Here is a 27,356-nt window from a genome sequence, read left to right on the forward strand (position 1 = left end):
GTTGTTGCACCCTTTGATTACACTCTTTGAATCACAGACGAGTAGCACTCACCTCAGAGCTCGCTTCAAACATCCTGTGAAAGCTGCTCTTTGCTTTTTCTTCCTGCTAATTTGGCTGTATTGTGTATATCTGGGCTCAGGAAAGTTATAGCTCCACCAGCTGGCAGTTAATATAACTGCACCATTTCCAAGCATTTTTAATTTTAATGTATCAAGTCGCCCATTCATATACAGCAGACAGGTAACAGCTCAGCGGGCAGTAACACCTGCAGCCGTACACTCTGCGATCAGACCTCTGGCTGCGTGAGACAGCAGCCCTTTCATACAGGAGTTAAGTGCTTCTGGATTGAATTTAATTCACGGGCCCCTCCTCTGATGATTGGATAGCTGCAGCCCTGGCTGACCGCTGGCCCATTCTCTATTGTGGCCTGTGTAATGATATTCTGAGGTCAGGTTAGTCTGCAAACTGTGTGGGCGAGTGGTGCCTCTTTATTCCGGAAACTTCTCACGTCTAGAGAATAGAACAATGGGGAGCTCCTACTGGGGGAGGGGGGGGTGGTGGCAAGGGTGGATAAAGTGTTCCTTGGATGATGATCCCTAACATTCCCATGGCAGAGGGAACGCTGACAGCCAGGAAGGTGGGGGAAGTGCATGTGTGTGTGTGTGCGTGTGTGTGTGTGTGGAGGGAGGGGTACGGAGCGGCCACGGGATTAGTGGGGAGGAGGGGGGGTAGATGTCTGAGAGTTCCTGGAGGTGTCTGGCTGCAGCTGTCACACTTCCTGGTTCCTGATAGAGAGAGGCCGGGCCGAGCAAAGCCTCTTCACTGTGGGCTCATGCGTGGGCTCTTCAGAGGCTCTGCAGTCACACGTGGATCCCAGAACCCAAGAAAGCTCCCTTAAAAGGTAAGGCCGCCTCATTATGTAAATGGGAATTAACAGCGCTGATTCGTTAAAGGCAATGCCGTCTCATTACATAACCCTAAATTAACAGCGTTGATTCTCTTAAAGGCAATGCTTCTCCTTACGCAACTTTACATTAACAGTGTTCATTCCCTTAAAGGCAATGCCACCCCGTTATGTAACTCAGCCCTGATTCGTTAAAGACAGGGCATCTCATTATGCAAATGAAAAAGTAATAGTGCTGATTTGTTAAAGTCTCATTATGTAAATATTACCAGCAGTGATTTGTTAAAGGTAAGGCCGTCTCATTCGGTAAATTATAAACTGACAGTGCTGATTCGTTAATGTTGTTTGCAGGTCATGTGAGGCATTATCCTGACAAAAGGAAACGGTCCTGATGTACTATTAATTACTTAGGCCCGATTATCTCAAAGCAGGCTGGTTTGTCAGAGAAATCGTGTAACAGCGTGAGGCTCACCTCCGAGTGGTCACCAGTGACTGCTATGCAGTACTGAACGTCGGGACCAGAGATGCACCCTCCCTGTACGCGACGAGGGACAGGCACTGTTAGGAGCTGCTTTCCGTACATATTTCATTGCGTGTGGATGTATGCGTCAGATGTGAGACTGGAATCATCCTGACGCAGACACACATGGAGGCTGTATCTACAGTCCTTTTCTTTCAGGCTGGTGTTCTGCAAATGTCTGTGTGCGTGTCACTGGCGCCCCCCTGAGCACGGGGCCTCATTCACACTCATGTCTGTGCGTGTCACTGGCGCCCCCCTGAGCACGGGGCCTCATTCACACTCATGTCTGTGCGTGTCACTGGCGCCCCCCTGAGCACGGGGCCTCATTCACACTCATGTCTGTGCGTGTCACTGGCGCCCCCCTGAGCACGGGGCCTCATTCACACTCATGTCTGTGCGTGTCACTGGCGCCCCCCTGAGCACGGGGCCTCATTCACACTCATGTCTGTGCGTGTCACTGGCGCCCCCCTGAGCACGGGGCCTCATTCACACTCATGTCTGTGCGTGTCACTGGCGCCCCCCTGAGCACGGGGCCTCATTCACACTCATGTCTGTGTGTCACTGGCGCCCCCCTGAGCACGGGGCCTCATTCACACTCATGTCTGTGTGTGTCACTGGCGCCCCCCTGAGCACGGGGCCTCATTCACACTCATGTCTGTGTGTGTCACTGGCGCCCCCCTGAGCACGGGGCCTCATTCACACTCATGTCTGTGTGTGTCACTGGCGCCCCCCTGAGCACGGGGCCTCATTCACACTCATGTCTGTGTGTCACTGGCGCCCCCCTGAGCACGGGGCCTCATTCACACTCATGTCTGTGTGTCACTGGCGCCCCCCTGAGCACGGGGCCTCATTCACACTCATGTCTGTGTGTGTCACTGGCGCCCCCCTGAGCACGGGGCCTCATTCACACTCATGTCTGTGTGTGTCACTGGCGCCCCCCTGAGCACGGGGCCTCATTCACACTCATGTCTGTGTGTGTCACTGGCGCCCCCCTGAGGACGGGGCCTCATTCACACTCATGTTTGTGTGTGTCACTGGCGCCCCCCTGAGCACGGGGCCTCATTCACACTCATGTCTGTGTGTGTCACTGGCGCCCCCCTGAGCACGGGGCCTCATTCACACTCATGTTTGTGTGTGTCACTGGCGCCCCCCCTGAGCACGGGGCCTCATTCACACTCATGTCTGTGCGTGTCACTGGCGCCCCCCTGAGCACGGGGCCTCATTCACACTCATGTCTGTGTGTCACTGGCGCCCCCCTGAGCACGGGGCCTCATTCACACTCATGTCTGTGTGTCACTGGCGCCCCCCTGAGCACGGGGCCTCATTCACACTCATGTCTGTGCGTGTCACTGGCGCCCCCCTGAGCACGGGGCCTCATTCACACTCATGTCTGTGTGTCACTGGCGCCCCCCGACAGGCAGAGCCTCAATTGGACTAGTGTTGGTGTCACTGGGTGCCCCGCCTTATGGGTGGGGCCTCACATGTGCTTGTGTTTATGTCATAGGCCCCCCCCCCACAGGCGGGGCCTCACTCATACTTGTGTTTGTATGCAGCAGACCATGAAGAGCTTCTGCGAGCTGTTGCTGTGCGTGATCGTGACCCTGTGGCTGCCCACACGCGCTCAGGGCTTCTCTGGGGGGGCCAGTCGCTCGGCCTGTTTGGACATGAAGCCTGGTCACATCCGCGCCCAGCCCCAGGACGCCAGCCGCGCCTTTGTCACGCTCTACACTGATGTGCGCTCTTACCTCCCAGGGGACACCGTGGCCGGTAAGTGAGGGGTGATATATCGACCCCCCATGTGAGGGGTGTCTGGTCCTGCCAGAATCATGCTGCTGGGAAGGGAGGGAGGACAGCAGAAGTATTGCAAAAAAAACAGACAGAATGTCACAGAAAATATGACAGAGCACAAAAAAACAACTGCCAAAGTATCGAGAAATAGGGGGCTGGCGATTTCATAACAGGGCTGCGAGAGAAATGTAAGCAGAAGCAGGTCACAGAGGGCTTACAGGAGGAAGCCTTGTTCATTATGGGATGGCGGGGGAGGGCTGGCGGTCACAGCAACAAAGGCAAAGGTAAAGAGGCCACTTTAATAGATGAGAAGACAAAGGAAGTCGCCGATGTGGACAGGGAACTCGGGGACAGCGAAACACGATGCACCAGCAATCTGTCTATCAGGAAAACGCAGTTACCTGAGAAGAGGGCCCTCCCAACAACAGGCTGCCAGTGCTTCCTCAAAGTCCTAATGACAGGGAGCAATGAGACCACAGTCTTCACACTGCAGAGAGCTAGTGCCTGGGGTGGAGAATTAGCCAAGAGAACCACTGTGACCTCCACGGCAAGGTTTGGGTACCCGTGTTATATCTGTAATTAGCATCAGGGGGTTCTGTGTTCCAAAACACATTAAAAATGACACAGAAGTGACCCCTTCCAGCATGAGTGAACGTCGCGTGTGAACGGGTGAGGGCATCTGATCCTGCTTCAGGATCCCTGGCTTCATCTCCTCCCCAGATGTGTGCGCCGGCGTCCCAAAGTCATCCATCGTGCTGAATCCAGCCAAATCGAGAGACTTTATCTTAATATGCTGGCCTGCCTTTGTGAAGCCTCCATTTTCTTTTCCAAGATGAGCACATAATTAGGAATAACATTAAATATGAACTTACGCTGTGCTCAAATAATTAGTCTCCATTAGAATATTTTGGGGTCTAATCTGTCTGTGGCGACAGGGGGCAGGGCGCTCTGGCCCCCGGCCAGCCTCTTAGTCGCCTGAATGAGCTTCATCTCCTTTTCGGTTGCTCTGTTCAGAGTTTAATTCTGTTTATTTGAATTTATTTACTTACTTAAGATTGCCCTCCCCTGAGTTGATGTTTTCCTCAGGTGAGGCTATCTTATCCGCAAAGGGCCGGTGTGTGTACGGGTTTCTGGGTAACTTTTAGCTCAGCTGTTCAAACCCAGGTGTGAGGACTCTTCAGCCAGTCGGTCCTCTGATTTGTGGATAAGATTGTGGATAAGATTGGCCACCCCTGGATCAACTGCACCTTCACAATGCATTCATAGTACATTCATAGGCAGTACAGAAGTATTTGATAACATTCCAACATGCTTTAGTAGCTTTATTATACTTTAACAACCAACATTTTATGATTACACAATTATAATGTTTGTTATCATATAATGTTCGTTGTTATGTAATGTTTGTTATTATTGTAAGGATGTTAAGGTATACTTACATGCTGCTTATGAATGTTCTACGAATGCATTATAAAGGCATTATGAAGGTGCAGTTAATGTAAAGCACCAAAAACAAAAGAAACTATTAAGAGAGTGGTCCTGGGCCAGCTGGAGGAAGATGGACTCCAATTAGACTCCTCCTTCCCAGATTGTGACCTTCACTAAATGCCCGGCCAGGACGATATAAACGGCAAGGAAGTGGTGGGTGTCCTGTGACACAACTGGCCCTTTTGAGCAGCGAGCGGCACAAATCCTTCCAAAGTGTTTTAGGGGAAGATGAGAAAGGAGGAGTGTCGGTCAGCACACGCTGGCCAGCTCTGTCCCCTTAATCAGGGCTGGTTTGAGGCATGAGTGACATGAGTGACATGAGCTGCTAAGGGCCCTGCAGGCACCAGGGGGCCTCCATTCCATCAGAATAGGAAGGAAGATTACAAATTCCCCTATAACAGTCTTACCTGTGCCTCCGGGCCTCGAGCCTATCCGGACCCAGCGTGCCTGACATGGGTTCTGTCCTCGCCTCTGCAGTGGCGGTGAGAAGCACCCGAGACATCATGGGCTTCCTGCTGCAGGCGCGGACAGTGGCGGAGCTCCGTCCTACCGGCTCCTTCGTGGCGACGCCAGTGGGCTCGCGGCCACTGGCCTGCGTGGAAGAGGCCGACACGGTGACACACGCCGACAAGCTGCTCAAGAGGAACCTGTCGTTCGTGTGGAGGGCGCCGGATCGACCCGTCGGCGACGTGCGCTTCCTGTAAATCCTGCCAAAGCAGCTTCACACACACACAGCGCGTTACGACACGACCACTACTGCTATCGGTACGATAAAACCACAATGATCCGTCATTAGTGATCACGCTACGGCCGTACACACCACGCCGTCGCCCTGACCACAGAGAGCTCCAGTGAAGTGGCTCCCACCAGTTTCCAGTGCGCTGGCCCACCACGCGATCAATGTGTCGCTCTTGAAAAGGCCCGGAAATGGGTGGGCTTATCTTCCCTACAGGTGCAGTGAATGGATGAGCTTGCCACTGCATTCAGCCTCATTAGATCAGGGGGAGATCTCCTATACAGGTTATACCTTATTGTGAGGCTGGTGTTACATTCAAAAGCGACAACAAAAAATATTCAATGTGTTAACTTCAGTGTACGATCGATGGAGCATAAGAGACAGTGAAATAACAGCAGAATGTGAACACTCTGGTGACCCCTGTCGCACTCCCCGAGGTCACCCCCTGTCCCCCACTCCCCAGGATTACGGTGGTACAGTCTTACTTCGTGTACTGGGCCGGGATTGAATCTAGCGTGGTGAGCGATGGCACGGGGAAGAGCACAGAGGCAGCACAGGAAGCGGACGGGGTCTTCAGCACTCCCAGCCCAGGTGACTGCATTGAGACGCCATAAACTATCGTCACGGTAACACTCCAAGCGTTTATCCACTGCAGGATGGGACCTGTGCCAAGGCTGTGTGACGTGAATGCAGTTTTATTTACTCAAAAACAGCTATAATGTGTTTTCTATGTCACACTATTACCCGTTAATCCTTAGCCATGTTTTTTCACCAAGTACTCTGACAGCAAAAACTCCCATTTGTTATCTGTGATTTGGAAAATAGTGAACTATGCTTCTTTTAAATATTTACTATCCTGATATTTCATTTGACTTTAAATTGAACCTGTAAATCAATTTTAAGCCAAATCATTCAGTCTTAAAAAAAACCACATACAAAACGAAGCAATGAAAGAGGCACGCAGGCAAGGGTATCCTCTAGTGGTCAAGCTAGGTATTACCTTTAAAGTACTAACTCAGTCTCTTCATTGAGACAAATACCTTCTTTCCATTTTATCAGTAATTATCCATGTTCTCTTTACAAAATAAAATTTTATCCATAAATTATAACTTTTGGAAACCAACAGATAAGTGGCTTTAAATAAATAATTAAAATCACATTTTCACACGTTTTTCACACTTCATACAGTGTAGGATGAAGAACCAGCAAAGTCAGATTTAAAAAGAAACCAAAGTTTAGACTGAGAAAATCAAACTGAACATTGAAATTCATTACTTGGAATATTTCAAATCACACAAAGTGTATCCTTAAAAGGAGCTCATTCCTGTATTAAAAATCTGTAGTGCCTATGTATCTGAGAGGTGTGCTGTTTTACACTTCAGAATGTTTGCTTGTTTTACGCGCTGCAAAACATGCTTTAGGGCAGACTTCAGAGCATGCTTTAGGGCAGACTTCAGAGCTTGCTACAGGGCAGACTTCAGAGCTTGCTACAGGGCAGACTTCAGAGCTTGCTATAGGGCAGACTTTAGAGCATGCTTCAGGGCACACTGCAGAGCATACTTCAGGGCACACTGCAGAGCATACTTCAGGGCACACTGCAGAGCATACTTGATCTTCTCCTTCTCATCATGGATTCTTTTCAGGGTCCCCAGGCTCCGTGTTGAAAAATGGGGAGGTGTTCCCAGGAGGGGGAGTCCCCCAGGGGGCCATAACCCCCCTGGACAGGATGTTTCAGGCTGGTACCTTGCAGCCTTCCAAGCTTGACCTGGGGCACGACGCCACCCCAGCTCGCACCGGTGACCCCACACCTCTTGCACTGCCTCTAGACTCAGAGCAGATAGGGTAGGTATCACAGGCCCCAAAAAGCAAAAAACATCACTGCAGGTAACCTGCTGAATCGAGAGCAACCTATAATCCACGTGACAGCCATGATGACAGGCGTCCTGTGAGGGTACGCCCCTCAGTGCAGTTACAGAGCGTGGAAGTTGTGTTAGGTACCACAGCCTGTGTGATGATGACCCGTAAAGGCTGTGCTCTGTGCCGTTCCTTTCCAGGGAAGACAGCCAGACCCCCATCGCGACACTGCAGCACTGTCGGGGGTGTAAGGGTGACACCAAGGTATGACGAGCAGCAGGGCCTGCTGCGGCCACTTCTGGCATTGCAGGGATTTTTTCAACATCACATTCCCCTTTCATTACTGCCATCTGGGGATTTCCCTCAGATGAGGAGTGGCCTGTAGCTGGGATCATCAAGGGATCTTCTTGATGGCCAGAGCAAACAGGATCACCATAGCCCTTTTTCATACCTATTACTCTGTCAGCAGGATCCAGGGGAAAGCCTGCTGCTGCCGGTCAGCCCAGAGGGGGGTGATGTGGAGCTCTGGCAGGCCCGACACAGCCTGTTGGTGGGCCCTGACCCAGACACCAAGGCCACGCTGGCAGAGACGGAGAAAGTCACCTATGCCAGAGCAGCAGCCTGGTCACGGGTCACCTCTGCCCCCCGGCTCTCCATCCCACGTGCCATGACCTTGGTCACACACTCCCGGCTGCAAAAGGCTGTCCCAGGCTCTAATGTGTCACAGGGGGGAGAACTGGGGCCCCCGAAGGAGAAGGCACCAGATAGGGCGCCTCCCCTAGGTAGGGCCCAGCTAGGTATCCTGTTGGGCATGGGTGCCGGGCTGGGCATGGTCCTTGCAGCAGGCCTGAGGTACCTGCACAGCCAGTACTGCTGGAAACGTAGCGAGGTTTCCTTTGGTGAAAGCAGCCCAAGGGGTGGAGTCATTCACGTGCAGGAATGTGGCGACCTGGTGCAGGTGCGCAAGATCCGTCAGGACAGCTTTGTGGTCCTACAGGCAGAGTATAATGTTCTGAGTCCCCTGGGAAACTGACACTCTCAGCCTGGCACAGAGACACAGACACACATAGCCGAGCAGAGAGACAGAGACTGCCATACATGGCCAGGCACAGACACAGAAACTGACAGACACATAGACAAAGACTGACACTTTTTCTGGCAGAGAGACAGAGACTGACACACTCAGCCTGGCACAGAGACCGACACACAGAACCAAGAACAAAGACTGGGACACACTCAGCCTAGCACAGAGACCGACGCACAGAACCAGGAACAAAGACAGGGACACACTCAGCCTGGCACAGAGACCGACACACAGAACCAGGAACAAAGACAGGGACACACTCAGCCTGGCACAGAGACCGACACACAGAACCAGGAACAAAGACAGGGACACACTCAGCCTGGCACAGAGACCGACACACAGAACCAGGAACAAAGACAGGGACACACACAGCCTGGCACATAGACGGACACACGCAGAGACTGAAACTAACACAGGGAGATACACATGCACACTTCATTAAACCTTTCAGAGGGTAGATCGCCAGGTGAAACGTGTGTACAACGTAACTAACAATTAGGCCAACCACATGTGTTGAAGTACATTTATAATGAACATACGTTTTTATTTAAATACTAATTATGAGTTTTAATAGGCCTATTTAACTGCATAAAACATTTTACTGTTTTACGCACATTAATATTTTAACGCTGTGCCTGTCAATTACAGGCATGTTTTCTGGGGTGAATCAAAGTATACTGCAGTAAAAACTAACTGTGTTATTAGAACATCTATAGCTGATTAACAAAAAACGTATGTAAACTATATGTATGGTAGGGATAGAGAACACCTTCATAAAATGTCTAAACACACACAGACAAATACAAACACATACACACTCCAAATAAAAAATGTATTGCAAATGTATTGCTTTTTAAAATTGTATTTTCAAAAATTGCCCGTTTTAGAAAATTACAAGAAATAAAAAAATAAAACAAAACTACTGCATTGTGAACAGCCTGAAAACGAAAATTCACCATTCATCCATTAGGGGTCAGGTTTGTACAGAACATCAAAGTTAAACATACAGTGACATTATGGGTGAAGTGTGAAATGAACTGGAGAGCAGGGTCCCTCTACAAAGGGGGACGGAAGGACGAGGCTCAGGCATCCTCACATGCCGACAGCGAAGCGGAATGTATGCAAAGCCTGGGACTGAAAGGGCTGCTGTATTATCAAACGTTGAAGCAAGGAAAAAAAGCAGGTATAACCAGGGACAAAATCTCTAACTATTCTCCCATTTGGTCATTTGAAAACTCAGAAAATCAGAAGCCAGTGTCACCAATAGTTATCCTTCCATTACAAAAACCTCAAACTTATATGATCACCATCAATAGTTTTTTTGGTACTTAGTGTAAAAAAAAACAAGGCAGGTTGAGAGGAAAGCTTCTGTCTAAAGCAGAACATGGCAACTCAGTTCAAACCACTAAAACAAACACCAACAATAAACACTTCGGCCTACTCTGTAACATAGATCTTCATTTAGAGAAATACATTAAAAATGACTTTTGCTGTATATTTGGAGTTTGCGGCTGTAAATAATTCTGATTAAACTGCAAGACATTATTGATTTAATCACAGAATCCGAGGGCATAATATTAATGGATCTCATAGAAAAAATAAAGACAGGGACGTGGGCAATGGCCTGTTCTGTAGACCTCAGGAAATCATAAATACAGCAAGAGAGCCCGGGAGTTCCTGGTTCCGAACCATCTGGTTCACAATGAACACCACACTTCTTTAGCCAGTACCTGATGCTCCACAACAGAACCTCTACTTTCTGACCGTGGCATCTTCTGAGGACTAGTTAAGTTGTTCAGAGACTAGGCAACTCACACTGGACTGAATGCTGAAGGATCTAAGCAAAAACATGCACTGAACTTAATGTACGTCAGTGGGGAATGTTACACATAAATGGCAGTTCAGTTGGTCCTTAAAAATCAGGGGTTTGCCCTAAGCCCCCAGCCGTTTCTTACAGTAACACTGCAGGCACAGTCTCAGCAGCAGACCCAGACTAACATCTTCTCAGTGCCATAAAACGCCGCACCTCTGGACTCCATTATTTTACAAACATCCAGCAGCAGCATGCTGATTTAATGGAATGAGGCCACCCACAAGCCTCTGGGCAAAAACACAAGGTATCGACGCACTGAATCCTAAACGAGATCATTCCTGCGCTAATTAGAGCTTACCGGGTGAAGATCGCCCAAGCAATGGACTTTTCCTCCACTGAATAAAGGCAGATGCTCTCTGCTTATTTACGTAGCAGGGCACGATGGTTTATTGATGGCGGGAGAGTTTAAGGTAATACACGAGTGAGCAGGCAGTTGTGGTGTTTAAATGTAACAAAGTGAACGTGGAACTCCGATCCGCAGGCTTCTGCAAGATGGTCCGCTGAACACATAGCAGAGCCAAAGGAAGCGTAAGACACATTCGCAGATTGTCAGACATTCATTCTTTGAAAAAATACATCTATGAAAAAAGAGAGGACGATATAAAAACAGAGCTCTGGCTGTCCGGGTCAGTCCCGCAGGGCTGCTGGAGCCCCACCAGGTGTTCTGGGGGGCCGTGTTTTCTGCACAGGACCAGCTGGGAAGTCCACTCACGGTCTATAGTATGAGCATGTTCATCACAAGGCGGATATCCCATGATGGAGAAAATTGGAGGGTCCTTCGGCAGACACATCGGGTGGAGGGTGGCGGCCCCCCGGGGGTCCAGAGAAGGCACTTGAGAAAATGTACCATTCTGCTTGTGGGACAGGCGGGGCAGGTCGGGGTCCTGGTTTGGGTATAGCACCTGGGAATAGTCCTGATCTGTTCTCATCACATGTGCAGGTTCTCTCATACGGGCTGAAGCTTGGTCAGTTGTGCTGCCTGGAGAGGATGGGGGAAGGGTAAATGCAGTAAGTAAAATGACCAGGCGGACCCCCGAATCCCAATGGCAACGTCTGCCAGCACATCCGGACACCACTTCTCCAAAGCTAGATTCACTCGATTTCTCCCGCATCACCCATCATCATGTGCAGAATCACGCGAATCACACAAGGAGCCTGATTTTACATGATGACGATTAAATGAGTCATCAGTGTACGGGAAACCACAGATAGAGGTCCTTCACCAGGGACGGCCAAGCTGATCTGATCTGGCAGATCCATACTTACATACTCCTCTGTGTCGAGCTGGGAAAAATCCTAATGCAACAGTAAAAGGGACTAAGGAGAGACAAAAACACGTGGGAAGGATTAGCGTCAGCTCACAGCCGCGCGGGTCTCTGTGCAACGCCTCTGTCCCACGTCACAGCTGTTATCACTTGCACGGTGAAAACTACATCTTGGCACAATTCTTTCCCTCAGAATAGTTTTATCCTAACATTACTCATGACTTATCTCTGTGCCACTTCACCTTTATTATTCCTGACTGATCTCTGTGCCACATCACAGCTGTAATCCTGCCCGATCTGTGCCATGTGACAGCTGTAATCCTGACTGATCTCTGTACCACATCACCTGTCATTCCTGACTAATCTCTGTGCCACGTCATGATTCCACACTAATCTCTGTGCCACATCACAGCTGTAATCCTGATTGATCTGTGCCACATCACCTTGTCATTCCTGACTGATCTCTGTACCACATCACCTGTTATTCCTGATTAACCTCTGTGCCATGCCATCTGTTATTCCAGACTGATCTCTGTGCCAAATCACAGCTGTAATCCTGATTGATCTGTGCCAAATCACAGTTGTAATCCTGACTGATCTCTGTACATCACCTCTGTCATTCCTGACTAGTCTCTGTGCCACATCATGTGATTCCACACTAATCTCTGTGCCACATCACAGCTGTAATCCTGACTGATCTCTGTACCACATCACTTCTGTTATTCCTGATTAACCTCTGTGCCATGTCATCGGTTATTCCAGACTGATCTCTGTGCCAAATCACAACTGTAATCCTAATCCCTGTGATACATCACATCTGTAATCCTGGCTGATCTCTGTGCCGTATCAACTCTGTTATTCCTGACTAATTCCTGTGTCACGTCACTGTTTCCGTAGTGATGCACTTTACATTTCACAGTTATAATTCCTAACTGCTATTATACAGTGAGCATTCACTCATCACAGTCAACAGGCTGAACTGTTTTGTTAGCCACGGCTGTTTACTTGCATTAATTTTGCTGTAATAATATAAGTGTTGTATTTTTCCTCTACCAGTCGGTGTGTGGGTGGGGGCATTGCCCACAGTAATTACCACTCACACCTGTTATTGAGGTGTGAGATTCACACAGCTACTTCATGCTAATGGCCTGGTCACTACTGTTTTTCCATTAAAATTGTTTTCCTGCTTCTTCTCTGCTTCACTTGAAGAACCTCAACACTCAGATACCTTCCTCCCAACACTGCCAGCTGCTTACCATATCTAAATGGGAAGCGCATCCATTAAAGAAATGAACTGTGAATGAGGCTCCATTCAGGTGATTCATTAAACTTCAGTTATGGCTTTAATTTTTAAACACCCCACTGATCTGACCTTGGAACCTGGATACCAAATTCATCCTACAGCCAGGCGAGTGGAGGGAGGGGGTGTGATTCCCTGGATGTTTATGCTGGGGGGACGTTCCTCATACAGAGGGTGTGGCGGTGAATCTTACCCTCTGCCTGGTCACCATCCAGGACTTGATGGTCGGCACCAGGATGCTACCCAGGAGGATCTGTGCGGGGTGGTAGATCAGCAGGGGTACGGAGATCAGGGAGAGGTGCTCGAAGCCCTCGAAGACGATGTTCAGCATGGGGATACCTGGCAGCACAAAGAGTGTTAGATAAGCATTTATGCTCCGACCTGTGCCCTGTGTCGCCTGGGATTCACTCCAGGCCCCAAAACCAGCACAGGCAAGTAGAAGACGGATTTCACAAAAAACATGACATAAGCGTGACTATTATGGGTTTTACGTTTTTTTTTTTTTTTTTGGGTGACAGCACTTCTGCTGCTCTAAGCATCACTGACCATCCTGTTTTCTTCATGCTAATGTGACGACCCGTTAACAAGAACAAACGGTGAGATACGCTGGAGTCCGGCACTGCTGCCGGTTAAAGGAGGTCAAGAAAACGCACTGGCGGTTAGTGTTAGGAGGAAGCCTCCATGATCCGGCCTGGCACCACTGTCACCTTCACGTGCCTCGTTTTCAGCACAGCCACTGTTTTTAAGTGAATCACGCCTTCGACGGGTGGGGGGGATTCGGTTACATATATTGTAAATAAATACATGCGTGTTATATGCCCATATGCATCCAGCCAGCTTCAAGCGAAGGTTCCTGTAGCGGGAGTGTGAGGCATATCACCAGGATTCTGACACCAACCCAGACTGAGACGGGTCACAAACCTGCACTTCTCACTGACTGTCAGCAGAGTGTTATAGGTGCCGGGCCATTTTCTGCTTAGTTCACGTGTTCACACATAGCAGTGGTGTCTGTAAACCTGTGTTAGATTTTGTTGGCCTGGAAATACTGTGGATAATTAAGAAAATGATATTTTTTCTGCTGTGCACAGTGTGTCCCGAGCAGCACCATCACAACTCAATCTTTAGAGCGTCCACATGCTTCACGGTACACAGGTGTGGCTTCCCGGCGTAAACATATACCCAGGTGGATTTCGGAAGGTAAACCACGTTGGTGCTGCCTGCGGGACTCCCGCTAATGCAGTGAGCTTTTAACACCCTCATTCCGCCCCCCAGGCTTCTGGCTGATTAAAAAGCCATGAGATGTCAGTAAAGATGGCAAGCAAGCAGAGGAGGCCCCGGAGGAGCGGCCGTGTCTTCTCCATCATCTCAACCATCCCCATTATCTCCAGCTCCATTCCCTAACCCAGCCAGCCCTGACGAGCAGAAGGAGAGGAACCATCCCAACACAGCGATACTAAAGCACTGCTAAAATGACAAATAAAGGTCATTGTCGTTAACTATCAACGATAACATTAATTATCGACTTTCTTTCAGGGGTTGGTACTACTGGGATCATTTTCTGTGGACTCTGATCACGGGCTGAAAATGCCCCCTGATCCGGACCTGTAAACCGAGAGCAGTCTCACCGTAGAGCTCAGTGTGACCCCAGCCAGCATCCGCACGGTGCCCACAGTCCGCACTGGCCTCATCTTCCCCAAAGCTCGTGCCCTTCTTATATCATGACAGGGCCCGACCTCTGCACCCAGCACCAGTCAGAGCTGGAAACACGAGCCAGGGTTGACAAACCCAGGATGGATCAGAAATGAACTTCCAGCTTTGCCTTGGGCCAGACCCAAGTCCACGGCACCGGGGCCAATCCCCGGACGGGCACCACATCTGCTGCTAATTACCGGCACTTGTAAAGCTCATGTGGAGGGGGGGGTTGTCTAGGATGGATTTAATCAGCATTTTGAATAGTGACAAGACAAGCCCCCGTACACAGCTGTGTCTGCCTGACTCATTGTTCAAATTAGTCTCAGGTCTCCAGTATAAGAACAGTCTGGTACAAGAGATGCAGCCACGGCCTCCGAACGGACAAGCTGTGATCTGAAGGGCTTTGGGATGCTTTGGGAAAGGCTCCAGAAGAGGAGCCCTGATCTTAACCAGAAGTGCCCCAGTAAAAGAACTGTGTGGTAACCAGGAACTAAAGGAGGACCCTGTACCAGTCCTGCTCACCCTCCAGCACCCAGACCCTGTCTCCCCATTCTTACAGTCAGCCACTCAACTCCCCCAGGCCATTAGGATAAGGTGGGGGGGGGGGGGCATTCTAGGTGTAACCTTAATGAACGCTGTACACAAATGTCATATTAATTATAATACTGATGTCTGGTGTCGGAACAGGTGAGGTGAAAGGGGTCGTCCACAGAAAAAAAACTCACCTGCAGGGGGCACCAGCCCACGTGAAACGGCACCCTGGTCCCAACGATTGTCCTTAGTGAACACACTGAGCCACACTGAGACGTACTGAGCCCGCACGGATTTGAGGAGTGGTGAGGAGAACGGCGACACCAAGCAGTAAACGGGCATCAGTTAAATTGGGATGTCGTGGCACTGCTAATTCCTTACCCAGAATGCAACACGGTCTCATAAGCACACGGTCAGGGTCTGGAGCCACCGCACGTGTGCCGTGCGAGACCCTGCCTCAGTCACAGGACGCTCAGTGTCTGCGCAGTGCCTGCGTTCAGTGACAGTGGTTTCTTTCTCACTCCCTTGCTCCCCACCCACCCCCTTCGCTGTGCCAGCACGACACTTACAGCAGACGGCCACCCTGACAGGAGTGATGTCCACCCTCACAAAGCCATCTCTCACACAGCCTGACACCTGCCCCCCCCAGCGCCCCGAACCAGGCCTTGTTACAGGGCCATGATGAAATTAGCTGAAATACCCATCATCCACCAGGGCTTCTGCACATCCGACGAGCTGAATGGCAGATCACTGCTGCTGTGAAGCCAGACAGCATGTGGCCGCAACTCTCACGTGAGGCCCCGCCTCCAGCAACCAAGCTCAGCGCCCAGCGGAAGGGGAGTTGGGGGGCTATGGGAAGTGACAGAGGTGCATCGTTAAGGTGCAGACCCCTATCTGTGCTGGGACGCCCTAAGCTTTCCAGGCATGGACTCGGCACGGAAGGGCAGTCCACCTATAAATGTTCCTGAGCGTCTCCCGTCACACAAATGTGAAAAGGGAAGTACAGAAAGGCACCTGGAACAGCCACAATGAACAGACATATCTGGACATACTGCTTACTACTGGGGGGAATCATTTCTTGGGTCCTTTTACGTTTCTAAGCTTCATAAATTTTCGGTAAGTTTTAAATTTTTAAACTTTTTAAAATTTAAACTGGCATAGAGAGCCGACGCCAATTTCTCTTTCTCTTAATGAAGTGTTAATTAAAATGACAAAACATAATAGTTGTGTAACAGAAGTGTGGCTAATGAGTGTAAATATGACTTTTTCAGTATGAATCTAAATATCGATATGATATAAAATACCAGCTGCTGGTAATGTCCCGCCAGGTCAGGCCCCTTAGTAACGCTACAGGAAGCTCGTGTTTATTTAATGATGGGAGTGGGAGGGTGGATGTAGAGTATTTGTAGATCACACAAGAGCCCGTTTTGTCGGGAGGTGACCAGCCTCGCATACTGTTTACTACTCAGACACAAACCACTACGTACTGCCTGTAGACACACAGCTGGAATAACCACTAATAAAAAAACCAAGTGGGCAGGGGGCATCCGGAAGCCAAACCAGCACAGAGGCGGACTGCACGCCCAACATACCCAAGGTGAGAGACTTGTGCGTAGCGCAGAATATGATAGCCACGGTGTCTGCAGGCGTGAATGCCGACGTCCTCCTGCAAGAGGGACAGAGGAGCATGAGGCGCGCAACACTCAAACATGGAGGGACGGGCCGGCTGTGCGCCACGCCACTCACCTGGTGCTGAACATGAAGGCCAGCAGCATGAAGCCCAGCTGGATGGAGAAGACTGGGGGGGACACAGACAAGCACGTTACTACGGGGGAGGAGGAGCCTGAAGGGCTACCTGGAACACGTGTCCATACGGCAGCCGCAAACAGAGGGTAACACGCAGCGCCGCAAAGCTACTAATAATTTAGCGAAAGATCCCCCCCCCTTCCAAACTGTTACGGGCCCCACAGAAATGCTCACATTTTTTGGCCCCCGCTTTGCCATTTAATGGCCATACACTCGCTTTTCCTAATTAAAATACAGGCATCATTACACACGACTGTTTATGTATAAAGGGTTTCCATCATTAGGGTGACTGTATAACGGCCCCCTGCCCATGGGGTGGTGAGCGGCTCGGCAGGCTGAGCCTCTCTGCCTACGATCAGAAGATCAGAAGCCCCAGCCTTGGCAGAACAGCTCCTAACGCCCAGCTCCAAGGGCGCGGCACGTAGGCCGACCCTACGGCGTCACCCCCAAGCTATGCAGAGCAAGATGGGCTCAGCAAAGAGAAGCGTTCCAATGTACCTGTGCAAATAATCATGATAATTGATACTAAATGGCAAATACAGCATGTTTAAACTCTACACTTCTTGGGCGGTAAGATCACACACATACCACTCAGCTGTCCAGAGAGCAGCTGCATCAGGGTCTGACCCGAGCTATTTATGACTCGAAGACAGGTGAGCTATGGCCCCCGTTACTCACCTCCCTCTACCCGCCCGACCCTCCCCATCTCACACTCACATCGTACAAATGAGGTCCCCTTAACCCCGCAGATGACCTCACTGCGAGACTCTAAAAGCTAACGAATCGCTTTAATACATAAAACAATAAATATGAGTCTGGACAAGATTAAAGTACTTGCGGACTTATAATTAGCCCGATGGCCCGTAGCTAGGGTTCACTATTACATCTCTGTCCGCAGTGATTAAGGGGCCACGTCGGCAACGACGGCCACCGAGGATCGAGCACGGCGCCGGGGGGAGGGGCGCTTGGGGAACTCACTGATGAAAACCACCAGCAGCAGGCTGAGCCGGTCCAGGTGGATGTTGGGGTTGGAGAAGGTGTCGCAGAAGGTGGTGTAGATGATGATGAGCAGCACGGCGCTGCTAATGGCCCCGAACGGCGGCTTCCTTCGCTCCAGCCAGTCCTTCACAAAACGCCGGCACACCTGGGAGGCAGCAGGCAGGTCAGTCTGCAGGGGGAGGCAGCGGGCTGCGGCAAACAGGCCCTGACAGCCAAGCGGGTGTGTAGGCGCAGGGGGATGCTGCCAGGGATGGGGAAGAGGCTACAGCAGCACTTACGCAGCACGGACGGCCCTCAGACTGAGAGCCCCTGGATGGCATGCGGCCCCCAGCTGGCTTTCGACTGGATTAGTCATCATCCCAGATGCTTGGCGCTCACTGTCGCCAGGGTGACCCCATTATGCCTCCCATCGGGCTCTGCCACCACCCCCACCACCCCCACCTCGCCCCCCTAATGGGCGAGTATAATTACTATGAGGCCTTTCTACTTTCACGGTGCTGCTTGGCGTAGCAATAAATAAATAAACCTCCCACTGATGTTTGAAGGAATTTCACCGGGGTTGCTAATTGAAAGCGATCAGCGGAACGCGTTAATATTTGAGCAGCAGAAGTTAATTAAATTATAAGTCAGGCTTAAAAAGCGCGAGCATGTGTGTTGTGGGAAATTAAATGATGAATCACCCCTGATTTGGCCCTCATGCCGACCTGGAGATGGCCAGCTGTTGGACTTATGGCTCCATGAAGACCTTATCTACCTTATCTCGACCACGCCATGAAACTTTACAAAGTCTGCAGTGAGGGAATGGGGGCAGGTTTGTTTTTGATACACAAATTCAAAGGCTACATGAGTCCTGGGTCAGGGCCCCCTGACCTCAGTAACACACCCAGACACACAGCGTTTTAAAATTAACACTTCACTCATGTAGAGAGAACAAAGTAATTATAGTAAAATTACATTAATTAATATTCAAATCACTTATGCAGAGAACCTGCACAGTTTTTTGTGGGGGAAGTATACACACACACACACACACACACACACATCACGGATATAAATGAAGAATCGCTCCAGGTAAGAGCCAGTTTCATTAATTCACTTTTACATAGCTTAGCCTCTGACCACTGTGCTCCCTCTTCAGAAAATAATTTCATATCTGATGAAAACTCTTTTTTCAAATTTTTAAATACTCTGATGTTCTTGCCCGGGACACAGAGCTTGGCTGGGAGGTGAATTTAACCTCCTGGTGGACGCAGACGGGCGTGGCCGCTTGGCATGCTGGGAAAACAAGCGCATTTACAGCGCTGGCTGTGTTACAGATGGCGTCAGCGTTGAGCATCGCCGCCGGGTCCCTGAGGGTGAGCAAGCTCTCCCTGCAGCGTAATCGACAGAACTTACCGAAGACTAAATGACCTGCTAGCCAGCGACCCAGGTACGGGACCAATATGGGAACAACTGAAGCACAGCGGTGGGCGTTGTGCTTCACGAGCCCCATCACCCAAGCTGCAGTCATAAACATCTCAGCATCAAGAGGCACCAGTGCTTCTGCACTCTGGGTCACAGGTTTGATGTTACTTTCATGCAAGTAATAAAAACGTGAAAAAGGACCAGCCGCACGGTTTCCCCGGTTGACCCAACTCCTGATGTCCTGGACGACTCTTTATAAATAAATATATGGCAAAAGTAACCATGACATCTAAAACACCTGAACTTCATACAGCCATGGTTAAGTGCCATTCAAATTTACAAGAAGACAGCAGAGCACGGCGGCCGTTACAGGGAGGGTTTGATACGCCCGAGACAAGATTTCAAACAGGGTCTCAGAGAGGCTTTCAGACAGGGAACAAAGTTTCATCCAAGATGTTCTACTCACACTGCCCGGGAAAGTCAGGTTCAGGTTTGAGCCCTGATATATTCATGTTAATATAAAAAAAACAACAGAGAAAGATCAGGACGACCACTAACAACACACATGAAGTATAAGTTTTAAAAGCTTCCATTTCAGCTGTGCTGATTAAAGAATGGTGAGATACTGCAGTCACAATGGCAGCATCATTAATTCATCGCAAACAGAGGGTTTGGGTGTGTCACTTTGAAAAATGTTCAAAACGGCCAGCCTGTAATAAGATCACTAAGAGGAATTCTGCCTCATTAAGATTTCATCAGAAAATTCTCTTTCATATGAAGCACCCAATATAGGCTGTCAGAATCAATCAATTCTGGAGGAGGACAAAGCCGAAGCAGACAAGAAGCACGGCGACCCAGCAGCCGGCTCTCCGGTCAGGACAGCTGAAGATACAGCTGAAGGGACAGCCGCCATCAGTCGGGAACTGTATGGCCGGTGGTGGGCGCTCCGAGGCAGGGCTTGCGTTTGGGACAGTGCCTCACCGTGCATGCCCTCAGGTCTGAATCTATAGGTCAACATTCACTGTGAGCTTCATTTGACTGACTGACTGACTGACTCTCACTCACTTACTCACTCACTCACAGAATAAACAAACCAGGGCACTTAGGAGTTTTCAAACTCAACTGTCAGTGTTATAAACCAAAATGCAGAATACTGAAATGGTAAGAATATCACTTAACTCCATCAGGACTGTAAGACTTCCCAAGGCCCTCAGGAGTTCTCCTTAGTGGAGTTTGTTCTCCTGGAGGGTTAGGGTTTTTAGCTTTTCACGCAAGGAAAGGGGATGACAGGTGTCTGGGGAGATCGTCACAGTACCTCAGGCCATCTGGGTTTCCAGAACATACCAAAATGCATCACTAAGAGGACAACACAGCCAGAAGCGGACCCTACAAGTCCAAGAGGTTTGATCAGCTTGCCCCGGGAGGGAGTGTGAGGTGATGACCGGATGCCATTAAGGAACCTGAACCGGACTCACCTGACCTACGATCAGCGGAAACTCACCTGACCTACGATCAGTGGAACCACCACGGTCATGAAGAGCTGGGAGAAGATGGAGGAGAATGGCACTGAGGAAGAGGAGCCCAGCTGAAACAGAGACACCAGGTCACAGGGCACTTTCCGGAAGGAGTAGAATATACAGGGCAGGCTTACAAAGATACAGGAAGATTGCTGGGAGACTGGTATGGGCAGATGCTGAGCATACTGCCCTGGAGGTTGCCGTCCATTAGGATGCATTAACACAGCCGTTGACCTGTACATGAAAAATCCTGGTCCCAGAACTCAGGGTTCTTTTAATATGAGTAAGTGTTTTAGTGCTCCGCCAGAACTGGACCGGAACCCGTCTGGGAAACAGTACACCATTAACATCCCACGGAGGCAGATGAACATGCCGTGGGAATTACAACATAATGCATAAAGACAGCTGGCCTTGGGAGAAGCGAGAAGGACATTAACTCTGAGCGGAGACAAAAGAGCAAAGCAAGAGAAGATCATTTATATTTACACTGCACATCCATCAGAACACGAACGGTACTTATTAAGGAAATATTTTCAGGAACGAGTCAGTCAGGAATTACAATAGGGGTTCATTACAGTTGGAGGTGAGGGATTACAGATGATGCCTTCAGCTGATGCAGGATGCATCTTTGGCAGAATGAGCTGCTACCAAGACAGGAGATTAAAGAGTGCCGGGAAAGCCACGAGGAGGCATACTTACGAATATGAGGAGCAACACAGGAGTAACCACTATGCCCTGAAAATAAGAGAAAGAGAGATTAAACTGCAAGCAGGAGGACAATATACTAACCAGTCCTGATTAGGGTTGCGAAATTCGGGGAATTCCATGAGAATTAACACTAATCATCTAGAAATTTGAAAAATTGCAGGTTAGCCTATAACAGGGAACTTAAATGTAGTTGGAAAAACCATCGTGCAGCATAATCTTAGTTAAAACAACCAGATTTAATGCAATTCAGTTTAATTTCAACCCTGCACTGCACATTCCCCAGATTTAATGCAATTTGGTTTAATTTTGACCCTGCACTGTAAATTCCCCAGATTTAATGCAATTAAATTGCAAATACCAAGTTAAAATGTGTTTATACAGTAGCTAACTACCCGGTAAATCAGATATACTAAATATATCTAAGCTAACACCATTTAATCAACAACTGAACCAGAGAGACCCAATTGCCGCACAATGCACTGATTGAGTTTAAAAACAATAACTCACAAACCCGTCGAGCACCGAACATGACGGAAATGACAGTAATATTATTATGTAACCAAGTGCTCGTGAGTAATTGCGAATGCACAAAAAACACCCCAATAGAAGCACCTGCATCAAAACACACTGTTTGTAAGTCATATTATGCTCGCTGAAATGGTCCACCTGAGCTCAATTATTACAGACAAAACACGTGTTATTGTCTACAAAGCCAAAATGCAGCGTTCTATTTATTAGGAAGTCATTTACTTCATATTTCTGCAGTATTCATTCACAAAAGTTTACATATGCCTGTTTGATGTCGAGCTCCTTCAAAACGGAATGTTTCCAAAATTCCCCAACTTAATTTCCCATTAGAAGTTTCCGGAAATTTTCTGCCCCTTTGCAACCCTGGTCCGCTTATGGAGAACAGGATGGTTTTACACTAGTTTTTACAAAGCATGCAAACCCAGCAGAACACCTAGAAAGGTGTACAGGGAAAAGAACTGCTGGAAACATTACTAGCTTCCTGACAAGCTCCTCATGTCAAATTAACCTGAAACAATAATACAGTCACTCTCGAATACATTACTGTCATGTAAACGCTCAAGCGGCTTGGGGGAGCCCCCTGGAGAGCTGGCAGAGGACGCAACACTTCAAACCGTGTCACTTTCGGAGACCTCAACAAACTCCAGGAGTCGTCGCCATTCACAATTAATGAGACGTCCAACTCACGTAAACAAAAGGAAGCAAGTCGGGCAGTTAACCCTGTGCGACACCTTCCTGCCACTTCACAGGAAACACAGCCCCTGCATCTGTCTAGCAAGTCCGTGACATCAGATACTATGCGAGTTATGTGTGTCCGAAGGTTGGTGGCTCTGCATTGTATTTTTGTAGCTCAAACCACGTCAAGCCTTTTTACATTAACCATACTGATGCATAAGGTGCATATTCGGCTGGGTCCGGATTAACCTACGGTTCGGTCCAGACTCTGAGAACCCCCTGATATTAAGTCCAGTTAAGACAATATAAAATGAGAACATATGCTGAATCAAAGCCTTTCTTGGCCGTACCTTTGCTAATACACCCCTTCTGACCTTTATCATGGACGCCTCCTTCTAGATGTATTTGTGGAGGGTGTCCACGGTTTGGAAAGCATTGCCACAAAAGATGTTAACACAAACACTGAGGCATCTGAAAAGTCAGTCTGGGAAGCCGGTGCGAGCGATTCGAAGGTTGCTGGTTCAAATCCCAGATCTGAGTGTATTCACTGTTGGGCCCTTGAGCAAAGCCTGATTACTCCAGGGACCGATTGACCGTGTTTTCTCAAAAATGTCCGCTGCTTTGGATAAAAGTGCCAACTAAATTTAAGTCAAAATGTCTATGGTTCCACAAGCAGTTCATCAATGGTTTTCACACAACACAACAGCCATACATCTCCTATAATCCCAATGCTAAAACTACTCCACATTGCGCAGTTAGTCGAGGTGGCCTGACTGAGGCTTTTTCGATTTATTCTTGAGTGATATGTTTGAGGTTTGAAAACTGACAGCTTGAGGGAGAGGAGGCATGATCAGTCCAGACTGTCACAACAGGCAGGGAGCGGAGTGGCGGCAAGGGAGTCTTTCCTTTAATGTCTTTAAACAGGACTTTCTCCTTTAAATAACTATTCCACTTCAACATATACTGAAACTGATTTAAAAGGCAAATTAGCATATGGCAAATGATGAAAGCAATTGTGATTTCATATGACGTCAAAAAATCCTGCCATTGTTGAACTATATTCAGTTTAAATATTGAATTGCTTTGCGTGGAAATGTGTCAGCCTGCATGCAGATTAGCGAGCGTAAATGACAAACAGCTTATAAGATATCCAGTAGATGGCGCACTCTTCTTAAAAAGGTTAATAAAACGAACGCTAGTTTTACGGTAAAAAAAAAAAAATGAACGCACATTTAAAAAATGAGATTGACACCCAATATGTGATTATTGAAAAATAAATCTCAACATTAAAACAAAGCTAACAGGTGAGCCATTAAAAACTAGTTCTTTGAATTTTTTTAACTAATAAACAAAAAAAGGTTTAAAAAAATTAAGTAGATGGTAACTTTTGTCTATTTGGGGCTCTGCCATCATCACTGCAAATTAACCGCAATTAAGATGCTGAATATCACAGCCCTAATGAGCTGAGTGCTCTTCAACACAGCTTCAGCATTTCCCCTTCCCATGACAGAAACACCACCTCACCACTGGATGGCGCTTGTGTAATTCAATTTTAACTCATGTGAACCTTTTTGTTTGCATAAACATCTCCAAATAAATACTGAAAAGTTTCAATCCTACTTTCTTTTGTCACTGTGAAGAATATACAGTGCTGGATAATAGGGAATGAAACCGCATCTGATTAAAAAGCACTTACGTACACATGAATCGAAAGCACTTACGTACACCTAATTGATTTAAAGCCGATAAAATGGGGATCAGATCTATCACAACCTGGGTACACATCCATTGCTAAAATAATTAAAATGCTTCTTTAATATTTGATAGGTATGTTTACCCATTTCCTTTACAATTTCATCACGTCAATAACCTGAACTGACCAGACAGCGGAATAAGAGAATTAAAAACAAGATATTTCATTGAACGTTAATTTAGGACCAACACCTCTAATGGGCAGCTGCCGTATTTCCAGCCAGTTAAAGGAAAGCAGAGGTGCAGGGCGCAGTGCAAAAACATACCCAGTGCTACCGGCATTCACAGTCGCTTCCAAAATAAAAAGATGAAAAATCCCGTCGGACAGAACCATGTGGCTCAAATTTGGTGAGCTGTGGGGACGAGTGATTCAGGCTGCAGTCATGAGGGGAAACCAAGACGTCCGTGTAGGTCTGTCTAAGAATGACAACTAGAGAAAAAAAAAACACAAAACACAAAACAATGCCAATAACTAAAACAGAGAACGACGTCTTGATGTTAGCTAACAGCTACTGCACATCATCAGAAATTCTTCCAGGTGGCCTCATAGCCAGCAGAGGGGGGGGAGGAGCCAATAAGGCAAAAGTGAGAAGAATAAAGCAGGCCCTGCGCTGCTTGGGTCACCTCCGCAGCTAACCACTGGCCACCAGGGCTCACGACGACTATCATGACTGGCTGAGATGACCTCCCAACATCTCTGCCCTTCTGAGCTTACAGTCACCATCTGGATGAAGACCCTCAAGCAGAGCCTGAAGGCACTCCCCCCTTGGTAATAAACACTCCCCTCCACCTTTCAGCCCCCGCCATGGAACAGAGGGGCAGCTACAGGCCAAACAAAGGCCTGAAAAAACATTCGTCATTGTTCATTTATCATTATCTCAGAGAAAATAGCTGAAATACCAACAATACAGATAAAATTTCATGACATACAAAACTAGCAATCTGAGTACAGCTCAAGAGGAGAAAACAGCTTATAAATTAGTGTAGTGTACCTCCATTCCAAAGAAACCCCTACTAATATTCAACACTGCCTTACAGGTGTCAGCAAACAGGACAACGACTGTCTATAATGCAAGTAAAAACACAGCACACCCACATAGGAAATGACATCAGCAATGGCAACATCCCAGTGAGACACCTGGATGAAGACAAATGGCCAAATCACCTCTATCACAAGGTCATGAAGACACCAGTTATCAGAGGAGGCCCAGAACACGCTCTGGAAAACGGGTCTGCCAGCGGAAGATGGTGCCACACAAACGAGGCTGAACAGGGAGAAATCAACACTTCAAGTGAAAGCAGAGCTCCGGGCGAGCTGCAGGGGGAGCCGTCAGCAAGCGGGGACTTGGCAGGCGAGCACGGCTTCCACTGACAGCCAAAACGGCCATCTAACAGCAGCAGGATGTGCCCCACGAGCCACATCCCTCCACAGCTTGGTTTCCCATTTTCAGCGTTTAGGAGCCTGTTCGCTACGCGTCAGAGTCTGTTCATGTGACAGGATAATTAGTACCAAGATTTACCAGGTTTTACCCGCAGGGAATGCAGGCTCCAAAGAAGGCCTGTCCTTAAATGAGCCTTAAAACTGCAACTTGCACAATCTGGGAAAACAAAACAAATAACGGATGTTAATTTGTGAGTGCTTGTCATGTGTGTAACACTGGTTACAATTCTTAAAACGATATTTTCAGGCCTGAAAGTTCACTTCCAAGAAAAGGATTCAGTCCGTGGAGTTCAGGTACAATGGTTCAGTTACCGGTGACCTCACGTTATAAAACACAGACGAAGGCCTGCTGATGTCACTGACCCTGCACACTGATGCTATAACACTGAACACAGGCGACAGTAGCACTCGCCTGAACTGGTATAAACAGTAGGGGGTCAGTGATGCCGCCCACACCACCCACCAGCCAGATAAATACAGAATGAGCCTGCAGTAAATGAGGCTGCCCCTCATTTTCCAAGCCTGACTACATCAGCACAAGGCCAGATTCAGCAGTGAGCGGACACCCATGCCCCCTGTGCACTGCATGAGGGGAACTAGTGGGTTTCCACTATAAAACACACACACACACACACTTCAAAGACCTCTAATCAAAATGCATATCCTATATGCTGCAATACTCTGAGAGTGTGTTCAGTACAGAGTAAATGAACACATTTTGCTGGGCTTCATTCCAAACAGAATCTGTAATTCGTCGCCACGTGACATTGTACTCACATGATGAAGCAGGGAATACTGAAATACAAAGCGCCTCCATGGACTACCGAGGTGGCAGGAAGACAACAAAGGTCTGTATTGGGGTGACTGGCTGGAAGTGAGCAGCTATGGAGAGTCCCCAGCCAGACCCACTGCTCACAGCCCGCAGAAGACCTCTATGTTTAGCTGCATTTCAGAGTAAACCTATGCTGGTCTGCGTGGGTAGTAGTCTGCCCCATAAGATACAGTAATAATGGGATTTGTGTTTCTTAAGCGATTTTTAAGGTTCACCAACCGAGGGCCAGGTGTACAGACCAAATGTACAGACTGTGATAAAATTTACAGCTGACACCCAGAGGGCAGTGACACTGCCATAGGTCAGAAAACCAGGGCAGTAATTAATGCATATTAACTCATTTGACAAGTCCCATCCATAAACCATTAGGCTACATACTGCTTTTTTAACTAATGATCTGCATCACATTTTCATAGATCAGGTACTATAAAATCGTAATCATAATAAAAACCTTCTGTAGCTGTCCTTTAAGGCAATCTCCGCGGTTCAGCTGACCCCCCCGCACCACAAAGATCAGAAATATCAGGTGGAAAGTGGAGGACCCCATCATCACTCTGGGGTCATCTGGCAGTCTGGTCTACTCCTGCCCTCCCGTTGGCAGCCTGTCTGCCATCACCCCATAGCGTGTGGCCTCAACTGGGATTCCTTTAGAGGTCAC

General features: G+C 48.4%; 2 protein-coding genes across 7 annotated transcripts in view; one reads left to right on the forward strand and one right to left on the reverse strand.

Moving 5' to 3' along the window:
- The first annotated feature begins 778 nt into the window (after positions 1-778).
- Positions 779-9,619, forward strand: LOC125704609 (reelin domain-containing protein 1-like). Of its 2 annotated transcripts, none has more exons than XM_048970422.1 (7): positions 779-902; positions 2,982-3,192; positions 5,179-5,401; positions 5,901-6,028; positions 7,081-7,279; positions 7,492-7,555; positions 7,758-9,619. In XM_048970422.1, the coding sequence occupies exons 2-7, from the start codon at positions 2,985-2,987 to the stop codon at positions 8,322-8,324; spliced, it is 1,389 nt and encodes a 462-aa protein (XP_048826379.1). In that variant the 5' UTR covers positions 779-902; positions 2,982-2,984; the 3' UTR covers positions 8,325-9,619. The 2 variants fall into 2 exon arrangements, with proteins under 2 accessions (XP_048826379.1, XP_048826381.1); XM_048970424.1 differs by having other exon boundaries at positions 809-902; positions 2,979-3,192; positions 7,090-7,279.
- The window catches only part of slc10a7 (solute carrier family 10 member 7), a 35,831-nt gene continuing 17,696 nt past the window's right edge, over positions 9,222-27,356 (reverse strand). The window contains exons 6-13 of one of the 5 annotated variants that reach the window (XM_048970428.1): positions 21,462-21,497; positions 20,747-20,830; positions 17,821-17,986; positions 16,783-16,834; positions 16,629-16,702; positions 13,007-13,152; positions 11,515-11,565; positions 9,222-11,227 (exon numbers count right to left, since the gene is read on the reverse strand). In XM_048970428.1, the coding sequence (XP_048826385.1) occupies positions 11,545-11,565; positions 13,007-13,152; positions 16,629-16,702; positions 16,783-16,834; positions 17,821-17,986; positions 20,747-20,830; positions 21,462-21,497 (579 nt within the window). In that variant the 3' untranslated portion in view covers positions 9,222-11,227; positions 11,515-11,544. Of the gene's footprint in view, positions 12,112-12,227; positions 13,153-16,628; positions 16,703-16,782; positions 16,835-17,820; positions 17,987-20,746; positions 20,831-21,461; positions 21,498-27,356 lie in introns of all 5 variants that reach the window. The other 4 variants (XR_007381194.1, XR_007381195.1, XM_048970425.1 and 1 more) reach the window with 4 other exon arrangements.

The sequence above is a fragment of the Brienomyrus brachyistius genome, chromosome 12 (genome assembly GCF_023856365.1).
Source record: "Brienomyrus brachyistius isolate T26 chromosome 12, BBRACH_0.4, whole genome shotgun sequence".
Lineage (NCBI taxonomy): Eukaryota > Metazoa > Chordata > Actinopteri > Osteoglossiformes > Mormyridae > Brienomyrus > Brienomyrus brachyistius.